Here is a 14,015-nt window from a genome sequence, read left to right as displayed (position 1 = left end):
TATATCCAATACCTCGAATTGACGACGCTTTGGACACACTACAAGGGGCGGAGTATTTCTCCAGCATTGATCTTCGATCAGGATATTGGCAAATTCCGATGAACGAGACTGACAAAGAAAAGACCGCATTCGCTACACCGGATGGCCTTTATGAATTTAACGTGATGCCTTTTGGCCTTTGCAATGCTCCTGCCACATTTGAGCGCATGATAGACAACGTACTTCGTGGTCTAAAATGGAAGACATGCCTCTGTTATCTGGACGATATTGTCATCTTTTCGTCTGACTTCAGCCAACATCTTCAACGATTAGACGAAGTTCTCAAGTGCCTTGCGAATGCTGGTCTCCAGATCAATACAAAAAAATGCAAATTTGCAACCAAAACAATAAAAGTATTGGGTCACGTCGTCTCAAAAGATGGCATCCAGCCTGACCCCGACAAGATTAGTGCCGTTCTTCAGTTTCCTCGCCCCCAGCAACAGAAAGATCTACGTAGTTTCCTCGGCTTGGCGTCATATTTTCGTAGGTTTATACGCAACTTCGCAGCAATAGCAGCTCCTCTACACAAGCTGCTGGTTACCGGTGCCTCTTTCACGTGGACTAGCGACTGCGAGTCGGCTTTTCAAGCTCTTAAGCGGCATCTTACTTCCGGACCAGTGCTTCGCCACTTCGATAATCGTGCCCCCACCATACTCCATACTGACGCAAGCGCACAAGGTATTGGCGCAGTACTTCTGCAACGTAATACAGCATCTAAAGAGCAAGTCATAGCATATGCCAGCCGAACACTTTCTCCAGCTGAGCGGAACTACACCATTACAGAGCAAGAGTGCCTGGCTATCGTTTGGTCGATTCAGAAATTTCGCCCATACCTTTACGGCCGCCACTTCACCATCGTCACCGACCATCATGCTCTGTGTTGGCTGTCATCAATGAAAAACATGTCAGGACGCTTAGGACGCTGGATACTCCGCTTGCAGGAATATGACTTCACTATAACGTACAAGTCTGGAAAACACCATCATGATGCAGACGCATTGTCTCGCTGCCCACTCTCACTCTCTCCAGGTAACGCGCCGTCGTCTTCCCAACCACGTCGTTCCGATGCTACGCCTGCCTCTCACCAACTCTCGATAACATCCCTGGACCAAGTTACGCTTTCATCACGCTCTGATTTCGTCTCGCTTCAGCGGGCCGACTCCTACTGTCGAGCTCTCATGGATCGCCTTAGTGGGTTCGCCGAACCGCCCAACAGCCGCTTGCGACGCCAACTTCCACAATTCCGCCTTCAAGGTGGCGTGCTACACCGCTACATTTACCACCCAACAGGTCACCGGTGGGTCCCAGTTCTACCTCGCTGCCTTCGTTTGCGGGTATTAGAGGCACTTCACGACGATGTATCGGCTGGCCACTTAGGCTTCCACAAGACTTACGACCGCATAAAGACCCGCTGCTTCTGGCCTGGCCTATCCTCAACGGTGGCCAAATACATTGCCTCTTGTGCGTCATGTCAGCACCGCAAACGCTCGACATCCCCTCCTGCCGGTTTACTACAACCTCTCCCTTGCCCGGACGCACCTTTTGAATTTGTTGGCATTGATTTATATGGTCCCTTGCCGTTGACACCCTCCGGTCACCGTTGGATTGTCACTTCGGTCGACCATTTAACAAGATATGCCGAGACTGCCCCTCTGCGATCCGGCACCGCTTCTGAGGTCGCCGACTTTTTCTTGCGCGCCATCGTCTTGCGCCATGGGGCTCCTCGCGTTCTTCTCAGTGACCGTGGCAAGGCGTTCATTTCACAAGTCCTCGAGGAAGTTCTTCGAGCCACTAATACCGTCCACAAATCTACGTCCACTTATCATCCGCAAACCAATGGCCTTACTGAGCGCTTCCACCGTACGCTGTCTGACATGATTTCCATGTACATCCGTCCTGACCACACTGACTGGGATAAAATTCTTCCTTTTGTGACATTCGCATATAACACTGCTATTCAACGAACTACCGGCTACAGCCCTTTCTTCCTTGTGTATGGACGATCTCCTTCCACCATATTCGACAGAGAACTATTTTTCGCACCTTCTTCGCCTAACGCGTCGCTTCCGGAAGATTTCGCTGCCCGAGTTGCACATTGCCGTCAAATCGCCCGGCAAAGCACAGAAGCTACCCAAGCTGAGCGCAAGCGTTACTGCGACAACAAACGCCGTGACCTACGTTTTCACCCTGGAGACCAAGTCCTGCTTTGGACTCCAGTCCGCACCCCAGGCCTCTGTGAGAAGTTCCTTCCACGCTACATTGGCCCATACACCGTTGTGCAGCAAACATCTGCAGTGAACTATCTCGTTCGCCCAGTACACTCCGTCACTGACCGGCGCCGCCGGAATGCTGAAATTGTTCACGTCTCGCGGATGAAGCCCTTCACTCCCCGTTTAGATAATCTCTAATCTGCGGCCAGGCTGGCCGCTTCCATGACGGGGGGAAGTTAGTGTAAGCACTATTAACGTACTTCGTCGTTTTCATTTGTACATAGCCATCATCATCTTCACTGTTCTTCGACTTCTTCGCGCGTGAGCTGGGGGCGTTGCCTTTGGTGGAATAAACAGCGCTGGACAACTTGATCGGTCTCGGTATTATAATATATATATATATATATATATATATATATATATATATATAAACATGCACACAGTTTAGAAACGTGCGTTGTTGGATAAATCGGCGCATAATTTTGGTGAAAACGTAGAGTGGGGTGTAGGGAATGAGGGGGTGGTGAGTCAACGTTCCTTCGGTCGAGGACGAGTTTCCTGGACATTGTGTCCGATGCACTCGTGTCGAAGTGACCCGTTTCTCTCTTGTTTATTATTTTTTTAGTGTTATTTCGTCTCTTTGCTGGTTTCACGTAGCAGTTTTCAAATCTTGTTTCTCCGCCTGCTATTGAACATTTCGGAGCAGCAGTGGCGCTCCTCATCGCCTGTTGTCTTGCGCATGCGTGTCGCGCTGCCGAAAATTCTACGTTTGAAGATTTTTTTCTCCGGCGCACGGACTCCCGTTCTCAACCGACACCACCCAGCACTCTCTCAGCGGGCTTGCCCATAAACAAGGGCGCGTCGAGACGATCGTAACCGCAGGGCCCCCCTTCGGTCCGCCTTCTTTTTTTCCCTACCCGCGGCTGCTGTGGTGGTACCGGGCTTTCGTGTAGCGGCCTTAGCGGCGGTCCTGCCTCGCTCATTTTTAATGGGCGCGCCGTCATGTGGCGGCGGCATCGGGGAAAGGCGCGATGGAAGTAGGGGCAGCAGACAGCGCGGCCCGTCGGTCTGCTGCCCGAGAGAGAAAGAGGGGAGTGAAGGAAAATAACAACAATAAAGGAAGAACGCGCCGTTTCGCCCGGGGCGCCCCGGAGCAGGGAAAATACCTCCATGCGGTCTGCCGGGCTTGTCGCGTGACGTCAAAATGACGTCACGGGCAGTGCACCCCGCCGTCTGGGACATGTGGGGTAAAGAAGAAAGAATTGGAGGTCGCGAAACAGGGCATCGGGTAACAGAGAGAGAGAGAGCGTGAGCGTGTGGCTGACAGCGGGACAGATAGGAGCTGTAGCCTGGAATGGGCCGAGAGTGTCGGCTAGGGGTTGCGTTGTGTGCACACAGGTGCAGCGAGCGCACTATCCCTTTCTAATATTAAGTAGAGATAGGGCTTTAGATGTCCGGACACGCTAAGAAAGCAAATGTGTTTTTGTCCGTATACGTGCTGAAGTAAGTGTGTGGGCATGTTTACGCGAAAACAGTTCGAACATCGCGGTTCTTGGTTAATAACCCCCAGCCCCCTTCTGCAAGCTCAATAAATAAATAAATAAATAGAAGAAGAAGAGGGGAAAATCCAAAGCAATCAAGTGAAGCTTCTCTCTAGAGCGATAGGAAGCTTGTGTGGCCGAACACGCTTCCTACTGCGCAGGCATGTTTCTCTTCTGTCCTGGCTGATCCTACGGCGTTGTTTGCGTCGCCTTGGCTCACTGCTTTGTGTACCATCTCGCTTCATGCTCTGTGCCTTGAAGCATCAACCTCGAAGCGCTGTCCTAACTCTCCCGGCAGCGCTAAAATCGTCGCAAAAGAAGTTATTGGCACAGTTTGAGCTCTGCAGAGGTTCCCGCGCAGAACCCCTTGAAAGCGCCGCTACTAAGTTCTCCCGTCCCTTCTCGACTTGCGGCCGATCCTTCGGCATTTGCGCCAATTCTCCACTGTGTCTCCTGGTTCTTTATATTTGGGATCCGGGGTGGACTGCTCGATCGAATGTCCAAGTCCCTTCAGTGCCGTGCCGCAGACTTTGGAGAACGGGCCGTGCGCTGTCCCTGCGGCGCGCCAGCGCCTATATTGGGGCGCGATCTCGCACACCCACAATGCGTGCAGCCGAAAGCGCGGACCACGTGATGGGGACGGAGGAGGCCCAGGCGCGAAGACCTGCCGGTTTCCGGAATTTCTGATCGATATTCCTCTCGCAAAATGTGCGCCCATGGCCGGAGAACTGCGCGGAGAGGAGAAATAACTTGACCTTCTCTCCACTCGGCTTCTGACCTTCCGGCTCGTAACGTCTCTCCCGCCGTCAGCCAAGTATCTTCCTGGTGTCGAGCGCTGTGCGAACATTTTCGGGGACCTCATTTCCGCTTCCGTTTCTTACGCCACATGCTCGCCCTCTTGCCGTTCTTTCTTAAGCCTTTTTTCCATTTTTACTTAACCCCGGTGAACGGACTGGACGGGAAACTCTCCCGAGGAGCCGCGGACTCCTAGGGAAGGAAACGTCGATTTGCCAGCGTTGGGGGATCACTCGCCCATTCTCTTCTCTGTGCCTCCCAATTTTTCGGTGCGTCAGTGTTTCCGTTCGCCCGTCCGTCCCATTGATTTTCTTTAACGCAGGGGTCGTTTTCTGGGTCCGGCTGTGTCAGTCTCCGGGGCTTAAGGGCTGCAGCGCGACGTGTTGTGCGTGCACAGTTGCATACAAACTACTGGTGCTAGTAGCGAGCCAGTCTTTATAAATGTTGTGAAACTACGTTTTGGCTACTAGCCGCGCGTCAACGCCACCCACCGTCTACATGTTTTTACAGCTATAGACGTATGACGGGTGCTGCAGTGCTCCTCCCCCTCCCTTTGTTTTAATTTTTTCTTTGTGAGCGTAGCGCAGATCACCGGGGAGATATTAAAGTGACATTATTCGTCGCACTTGTGTCACAGGCGTCATACTTCCCTTCTCGGTTATTACGCAAACGATATTGGGCACCGCAACTATCTCATCGCCAAACGAGACAAGTATAGGTCCCATATACCTCAGTCATGCTTTCCTAAAGGCAGCCACGTAGCAGCTTACGTAATAAATTGTGGACGCTCGTACTGTATATATATATATATAATATATATATCTTACATTTTAGTACTGGAGGAAACAGATTTTTTTAAAAACCTTTTCACGTTTCCATTGTTTATCCTTATGCAGAAAGTCTGCCTGAGAATATATGTTTAACCGATAGAATCACACTCCTGGTGCTGCAGGACTGTTACCCTGCAGGGTAACATATGCGAAACCACGCATATATGTATGACTGTGTTGCAGGCCGGTTTGAGAGACAACAGCGGAAGACACGACGCGCGGGCCACACAGCTATTGTGGCTTGAGCGCTCTAGACAGACGTGTGGTGTTAGGGTTGGCGTCTGACACCACGTGGCGACAGGAATTTCGCCCGACCTTCTACCAGGATTCGTCGAAAAGAGGATTGACTTCTCCTGCGAGGGTTAACGTCAGGCACCTTGCGCACAAAGGGCCTTCTACCAGGATTCGTCGAAAAGAGGGTTGACTTCTCCTGCGAGGGTCAACGTCAGGCAACTTGCGCACAAAAGGGCCTTCTACCAGGATTCGTCGAAATGAGGGTAGACTTCTCCTTTCCTTGCTCGGTAATGCAGGAGGAGGGGCCCTCTCTCTGTGCCTGTCACGTGACATCGACGGAAGCAAGATCCCGCCCACACTTGTAGAGAGCCTATTTAAAAGGCTCCGAAATGTACTTTTATATACTTCATGCTCTTCTTATTTTCTTTTAACTACCTTTGAATAAACCGTGCAAGTTTCACACTAGCAAATCGTCTCGCCCTTGCTCCGTCGCCATGGTCTACCGTATGCCTGCAGCCCGCCGACAACGCCACTCTACCCAATAAGTAACGTCGGTCGAGCTTCGATAGGCAGGCGCCGCTACTTCTCGGCAGCAGTACGGTACGCTACCCTGAAGTACGCAACAGTGGACGTCTGTACAAGTCTGCGTTGCGTTGCTCAAGCTGGTGTGAACATTGATTATTGTGTAATTTGTGGCATAAATTTAATGTTTGGACGGCCGCTACACTGACAATAAATGATCACGTTTTGAAATTCCGCGCGGATGCTGCGGAACCAAGTCGCTCTTATGCGTCGTTAGCGCCGTGCAGTCCAGTGATGGAGGTGCCGGCCAACATTTCGTGACCACGCTTTTCGTGTACACAAGGCCATCCACACAAAGGTAAACCGTTGAATGCTACAGCATTAAAATTACTTATCAAAACATAATGAAGGAAATCTGTCGACTTATTCTTTTCCGGGCTGCCATGGTTGAAGACGGCACTTTTGGGGTGTCGGAGTCGGCACCGTCTGCGCGTCGATCGTGCCACGCTGACCCATACCAGTTTGTGCCTGTTATAAGCGATCGCATTCCGCCGCTTACTGGTGCAGGACACCCAACAGCAGCCATTTCACTTTTCCCATGGTGCGGTGCGCCGCGTGAGGGGACATCTCGACCTACCTCATGTATTAGAGGTGCTCCGAGCTACCACCGTCTAGCTCATTGCTTCTTGGCTCATTGCCACCGCTTTATATGGATGCCAAGTGTTGGAAATGCGACACGATGCTGTCGCATTCATGTAAACGCGGCTACAACGGGCTGCGGGCTCTTTAGTTGCCGAAAGGCAGCTCCCATCGGCCGTCTGTTTGAAATAGTCGAAAATATAAATGTTTGAGTAAATGTGCGCAACGCTTTAGCATATCATTACCACCACCCCTGATAAGGGCTACTTGCGCACTAGCTGGCGCACGTACAGCTGGCACTATAAGCAGGTTCTGTAACGCCTGTAATGCATTCTATGGGTTTAATGGGTTACCTAACGTAACCTCCCGTCTCTCATACCTGTACGAAAACAGCTCCAATGGTGCATTGGTGATAAGTTTTCCGCCTTGTGACGCCGAAGGCAGGAACACGTAGGAAAATGTTCGGGTATCCGATCTTCGCTTAAAACAAAAATAAAGGCAATGCAAACCGCCAAAAAAGCGTTCAAAAATTACATTTACGATGTTTCTCAGTTATCATTAACGCTGTGCTACGTAAACGTCAGGTGTTAATTGACGCTTAGTGTTCACTACCGCCTGGTGGTTGACTCCAGAGTATATTTACTATGCATTCTTTAGTTGCGCTCGGCATTTACTACTAAGTTGGAGCGCGCTTGCGCTGCTGCTATATGCAGCGCGACACTCGGCCGTGTTAGGCCGAGCATGTCGAACGGGCAACCGCCTCAACACGTGCACGAACAGGAGTACTGCGCAGCCGAGCCGAACGGCTCGACCTAAAGCAACGATAGGATGGTGGCGCCACCTAGGCACGCATTTACAAAGCGTTGCGGGGGCCGCGTTCTGTGCCCGCGGGCCCGAGCGGCAGTTTTATTTTTCCCCGTTAGCGAGATTTCGTCGTACCGCTCATTCCATATCCGATCGATTGGAGAGTATCGCGGTAGTATGCGAGGATGTCTGTTCCGAAGCACTCGTGTAGCGCGACATTGAAGTATGCGGCCTTTTTTTTTTACTCTTTGATTCTGTTTAGTCTTGTTACGCTGAGTCATTAGAGCACATAGTAACTGTTTGCTTTTTCTTTGCAGGAGCGCTATGAGAAGATGATGCATCAGATGCACGAAAGGCGTCGGGGCACACCAGATGAAAATAAAAATATGCAACAGGTGAGCGTTTATTCATGTACATTTGCACGCGTTGGTCATGAGCACGTAGTTTGCACGAGTTTCTCACAGGGATCTGCATGAGCGGGCATGAACGCTTACTAAAAACTACTTGAGCGCAGCATGAGGCCGTCTGATTGCTTGGATGCAACGTGCGCGATATAGAGCTTCGTGGTAACAAGCGGCAGCGAGCGCCGTTTTTGCTCCATATCTAGGATAGAGCGCGACGCCACGCCGAGAGAGATCCATAGGTGTCCTGCGGGCTAGTGTTGCGCGCCGCGCGGCATCGCGAATGCGTCCTTCGCTGATATGACGTTATTCTAGCGCGAAATCATGTGTATCGCCAAGGAGCGCGAGGATTTCCTTTGCTCAATTATTTTTGAGGGAGAATACACTAAAGAGCAAAAGTGCGTCGTGAGGCGCAGCAGCAGCAGCTCTTTCCCTATCGGCGTGGTTGCTAGGGTAACGGGCGCTTTTCCGATTGTTCCCGCCTTCATCCTCTCGTACGTCCTCCTCCTCCGCCCGCCTTACAACGGCCACCATTTTCAATATTTTCGATCCGTGCGGCTGATGGCGTCTTCCTCGTGTCGCCTGCTGCGTCGACCAGCGTCGGCCAGGCTTGTCGCTGCGCGCCCGTGCGGACCGGCTTCCGCAATGTCGTCGCGCCGATTGTTGCGAGGTGGCACGTGAGTGAAGCGCGGGCCGTCCTCGCCCCCTCGCGAGGCCTCCCGCGAATTCCGGTCGGCCGCCGCCGCCGCGCATGGGAGTCCGTCGGCCATCACCGCCCGCTCCGTCGGCAGGCGCGTGCCAAGGGTTGAACGCGGCAAGCCTTGTTGCTACCTTTTGAGAGTCGTATGCGAACGAACCGCGCATCCGCGTTGCCCTTGCCGGGTGGGCCTCGGAGCGCGCGTCATCGCTGCAGCGTTCTCCAGCAACGTGCTGCCGCCGCCTGCAGGTAGCGAGCGCCATTTGCGGAAGCGGGGTTGCCGGAAAAGACGGAATGGCGTCGTCCCCCGGCGGCAGAAATAATCTCAACGGGAGGACGCTGAACGGCTCCACGACGCCGTACCTCCCGCAGGGAGTGCCGGAACACCTCGGGCACCCAGGGGTGAGTCTTTGAGCTGCCAGGGTATTCTGGATGGCGCACGACCGAGCGCTGCCGCCGCGTGGGGCGCCAACATATGGGAGTGGCTGTTTGGGGTCAAGCGCGTCCTTCGAGTGGGGCCCTCGCCCTCCTTACGCTTTTTAACAACTCTCCTCCCTTGGTGGGTTTCTGTTGCACGCACTGTGCCTGTAGCGGGAAGTGAAGCCGTAACTTAAATGTTGCTTTCACCGAAGGCTGTTAGGTTGTGGCTTTACTTGAGCATTATAGGTGCGCAGTGTTCGTGTTATTTTTTCCTCAGCTTATCGCGTATGCTTGCATATGATCATGTTGATCGTTGCAAATTTAAGCCAATGCTGTCGTTGGTTAACCCACTGCTGTTTACATTGCCGATGTGCGGCGCTTCGCGCGTCACGGCTGGCATGGAGCTAACCACGCTTCATTAACCGTTTGTCTTAATTGTACTATTTTATTTCATTAGCGCTGACTTTAGAATGGAACGTTTGTTGTGCTTACTGAAGTTGTGCATTGTCTCTTAGCGCTGCCGTGTTATGCAACTGAAGGTGTACTTAAAGCAGCATTTTACGTTGCGGCTCGGACCGTTTATTCTTGTCAAGTTACGTACTGTTTTCTGCTGTACCATGGTAGAGACCATGTGAAAGCGGGACACACCGGGCACGTACCCATGCTGAACTGACCCAGCAGGGCACACTCGACTCCCGCTTTCCTTGCTCTCCCACCGGAAACGCGAGATACCAAAGCATACGTTATTGCGTTGCATGTAATCGTTAGAGAGAAAAAACAAACCAAGAACTTAGTGCACATTCACATCGAGCTGTGTAAATTTTTTTCGTCGAACACAATGCAAGCAGGTGCAGTGATGCGCACGTTTGTGTTGGCACTCCCAACCAGCGCGCCTGTTGTTGCGTCTCGGCTTGTTATTGCTCTCTTCGACAATTAATTACGTATTTTCTCATGCCGTGTGGAAAATGCAGCAAGGACGAAGCGTAGTGCTTCGTTTTCTGAATATCTCACTGCGGTTTACGCGAATCGCATCGTACTTGCACGGCAGTGAGGAGGGCTGGCGTGGCCCAGCATTTCATCTCTCTTATGCCCCGTACATACAAGGTCGCGTGCCTCAACATTGCTGTTTCCGCGCGCGTTTGCTGATTAAGACGCACGGAGCGTTTCTCGTGCATGCGCACTCCCTCTTTCCGGCTTAACCGTCCTGTTTGGCGTTACAATGGCGGAGTGCACAATGCGCTGTGGTATTTTAAGCCGGACAATGGCTTACGTTTGTGAACACTGACTGGGGTGCGCCAAAGATGGTGTAGCAAGCGCTTGAAATTCTTGTTTCCCCAACAATAACCCTCTTTGCGTGCGTATCCTTAACGATGCGCTCTCGCTACACCATAAACAATTTTTTTTAGACTGTATAGAAAGCGAAACGCTGTTCTGACGTTGTCCCGCACAGCGGGAAAATGTTTATCATTTCTTCTATCTGGCAAAATTTGGGAGGAAGATAATATATTATCAGTGAGTCAAATGTAGCATGCGAACGAAGCCCCTGTTGAGCTTTTTCTAACGCGTTCCGCCCTCATGGAGGTCCTTTTCCGGTATTTGTAAAATGCTGCGCCAAGTCGAAGTAATCCATTTTGCTCGCGCATCCGCGGCGGTGGTGGTCGTGGCGCTCTGCTGCCGAGTGCGAGGCCGCGAGTTCGATTCTCGGCCTCGGCGGCTGCATTCGATGGGGGTGGCATGCAAAAGCGCTCGTGTGCTTACATTTAGTAACAACTCAGGTGGTCGGCCTACTCCGAAGCACCACAGCACCTCATAGCTAGACGAAGAATTGGAGACGTTAAAGGAGTGCAGGCACTTATTTGCGAGGTTGTGTAAGGATGACGAAGCACGTGAAATAATGGCGCTTAGCAAATGCGCAAACTGTGAAATACTTATGAAGTATGTTAATGCGATGCTAGAGTTCGTCTCGAAATTCCAGAGCTGGCGTCATCAAGATTATAGTGACGTCATGGCACAGAGCGAATTTCCCGACGTTGCGTAGCAATAAGGCTAGGTATCATGGTGTTGCCCATGAAGAAAGTAAACAAGCGTCTGCGCGCGTTTCGTATGGCGGTATGCGCTCGCGTTCCTGCGATCGCAGGAAGGGCGCGAGTCAGCGTGTCGCAAGTACTATAGCAAAATTTAGTGGGCTCTTGCACTTTACAATGATTTTTCTTTCAATAGTTTGAAGAGTTAATGCAAAAAAAAAGGGGGAAAAAAGAGGACAGAAGTTAAGGCGGTACACCTTTGATGGATACTAAAAAAAAACACAATCAGTTTAGACTGATAAAGTAGTCGTTGAAAATTGTATTTACGGTAGCACTGCTGTCAAAAGTTGATTACTAAAAGAGAAAATTTATGGTCGGCGTTTTAGTTTTTAAATTTCGCGCCGATACCCCAGCGCCAGTACATCAGCGTGACGTCATGGATTTTAAAGCATTTGTTTCCCCTCTTCGTATTCTGGCTGTTTTTTGCACGGTACTAAATGTTCCCAATGTTGGCAAAGTTTAACTTCTGGCTCTTTTCGAATGCATTGTAGTCAATCCATACCAATAAAAAATTATCTAGGCCTGAGCAGATGCTGCCAAAATGCATGACGTCACGTCAAGCTTGTGCGGCGGCGTCGCCACCTGCTTTTCATTTTTGCCTCATTTCTGGCTTGTTAAGCCTCATTTCATGGTAACAGTGGCCTTTTTTTTAATTGTACAAGCGTAATTTAGTAATACAGCTCAAATCAGTTTTTTTCTTTATTTAGTGTCGCGTTAAGCCCCATCAAACGGTTATGGCACATGCGTGTGGTTTGAAGTTCCTCATGCAGGAATGGAAGCGCCTTGCTTATTATTTGTGGCTGCATTCAACAAAGAATCTCTTGAAAGCATTTAAATTTATATTTAAAAGTTGAGCACAGTTCCATTTTACATGTGAATGGATGTGCACAGGACCCCCTGTTAATATGATTAATGCCAAATTACACTAAGGAACAAGTCTGCAACATGTAGTTGGGGAAACATGATTTTTTTTATCACTGTTGCTTATGTGTAGGATGAAAAAAAGAAAAAAAGCAGTTACGTGTAGTGACTAGAATGAACATGAAAGTGGAAACTGCATTGCTGCTATTTCTATTACGGCAACACTTTGGTATTACCCTTTATGGATCTGTTCACTATGTTAGTTGTACATGAATCGCTTAAAGACCAAAATGAGGTAATCTGCATTGCTTCCACCCACATTTATATGTTATGCACGTCCTTGCTATTAATCTGAGAAATTCTTGTGGAAAATAAAAGGGTGCAACACAATATGATTGTGTCCAAAAAGGCACTCTTTTTTTTTTTCCTGCAAAATTACTAGCATACTGCTGTTGTCGAATTATAGTGCTATTTTATTACTTTGAAGTTCAGTTTGGCAAACTTGGAAAGTAAATATTGCTTGAGTGTCAGTTATGTGGAGTAGTTACATCTGCTTAAGCAATATCACATTTCAATTCTAGGTTTGCTACAAATGGCATGCTAGTGCATTTAGCGATGAATTGGTATCCCTTCATGGCATGAGTAGGGTGGCAGATTGCTAAGAAAATGCTGATTATTTTTTTCATTAGGAATTGAGAGCTGGCAACCCAGTTGTTGATTTGCTTATCTTTGGGCTATTTTCCAACACCTCTACAAGTACATGCACAGTTTATTCCTTAACACAGCTACAGATTCCATGAATGTATAATGGGATGGTTAGATCCTCATCCCTTTTCTTTTCACTGGGTGAAAAATATTGCTTGGAGCTAATGGCTGCAATGTTTGTGTCATGGCTGGATGAAAATGCCATGGCCAAGCAGTTGCAAAGTATGACACAGTAGTTGGAGGCTCCCTCTCCTTGCTGAATATATAATTTACTTTGTGGTTATTAGTCAATCTTCCATGTTTGCTTACTGCATTATATTCGTGTGCCACAGGAGATCATGCTAACTTTGTGGAAATTCATTTTGATGCAGTGTCACAGAAGGATTACTGGATTGCTAAGAAATAAAGGACACTCATGCTTGTATTCTTGAGTTTCCGCTAACTGATCAGCCCACTGAAGAGTGGTACATTGGACAGAGGGCATACATTTCGTGTCCTTTTATGTCAGTTAAAAATATATTTATTTCTTTTTGCTATTTCAAATGTGTTATTTCTAGTATACTAACATTATATTTGTGACTTGGCCTTGCTGTGAACCCCAATTTCTGCTCACAAATTCAATTGCTCATAACAGTTCGCATTCAGCCCACAAGCTGACTGCATGACATTGTAAGGCAAGTTTTATACTCCGAGCTCAGCGGAAGCACTCGGGCAATATGACAATTTTACGGAGATAATTTCCCGTATCTACAAGCGATATTTTCCCTATAAAGAAATAAAGAAGTCGAAATGTTCACGGAAACCATGGGTCACAAAGAAGCTGTTAAAAATGATTAATAAGAAAAATGGCATGTATCAACTATTCTAGAAAAATCGCGATCCAGACACATTGGATTCGTTTAGGAAGTATAGAAATAATTTAACTAAACTTATGAAAATAGCGAAGCGCAACTATTATTCCTGCATGTTCGAGTGTGTTGCAGGGGTTAAGGAGATGTGGAGCAAATTAAATTCAATTACCACATTACATAAAGCTAATTTTACTGTAGAAGAGATAACTGAGGGGGATCGAACATACAGGGGCAAAGCGTTGGCTGAGAAATTTAATAATCACCTTACTTCGTCGGTAGACAGCGTCAGTGACACCACTGCACTACATTACATGTCCGCCCCACAAATAGCTTCGTCGGTTTATCTTTCCCCAACAGATGAATATGAGGTTATGTGCGTTTT

The 14,015-nt window shown here is 49.1% G+C and overlaps 1 protein-coding gene across 8 annotated transcripts in view; it reads left to right on the top strand.

Annotated features, from left to right (window-relative positions):
- Tet (Ten-Eleven Translocation (TET) family protein) overlaps window positions 1-14,015 on the top strand; it is a 223,234-nt gene that overhangs the window by 139,640 nt on the left and 69,579 nt on the right. For 3 of the 8 annotated variants that reach the window (XM_050194805.3, XM_050194804.3, XM_055062961.2), the window contains exons 3-4: window positions 7,932-8,009; window positions 8,962-9,114. In XM_050194805.3, the coding sequence (XP_050050762.1) occupies window positions 7,932-8,009; window positions 8,962-9,114 (231 nt within the window). Of the gene's footprint in view, window positions 1-7,709; window positions 7,838-7,931; window positions 8,010-8,961; window positions 9,115-14,015 lie in introns of those variants that run through there. The other 5 variants (XM_055062962.1, XM_055062963.1, XM_050194808.3 and 2 more) reach the window with 4 other exon arrangements.

Source organism: Dermacentor andersoni, chromosome 1, assembly GCF_023375885.2.
Source record: "Dermacentor andersoni chromosome 1, qqDerAnde1_hic_scaffold, whole genome shotgun sequence".
Lineage (NCBI taxonomy): Eukaryota > Metazoa > Arthropoda > Arachnida > Ixodida > Ixodidae > Dermacentor > Dermacentor andersoni.
Note: the sequence above shows the minus strand (reverse complement) of the source record. Positions and strands in the feature narration are given on the sequence as shown.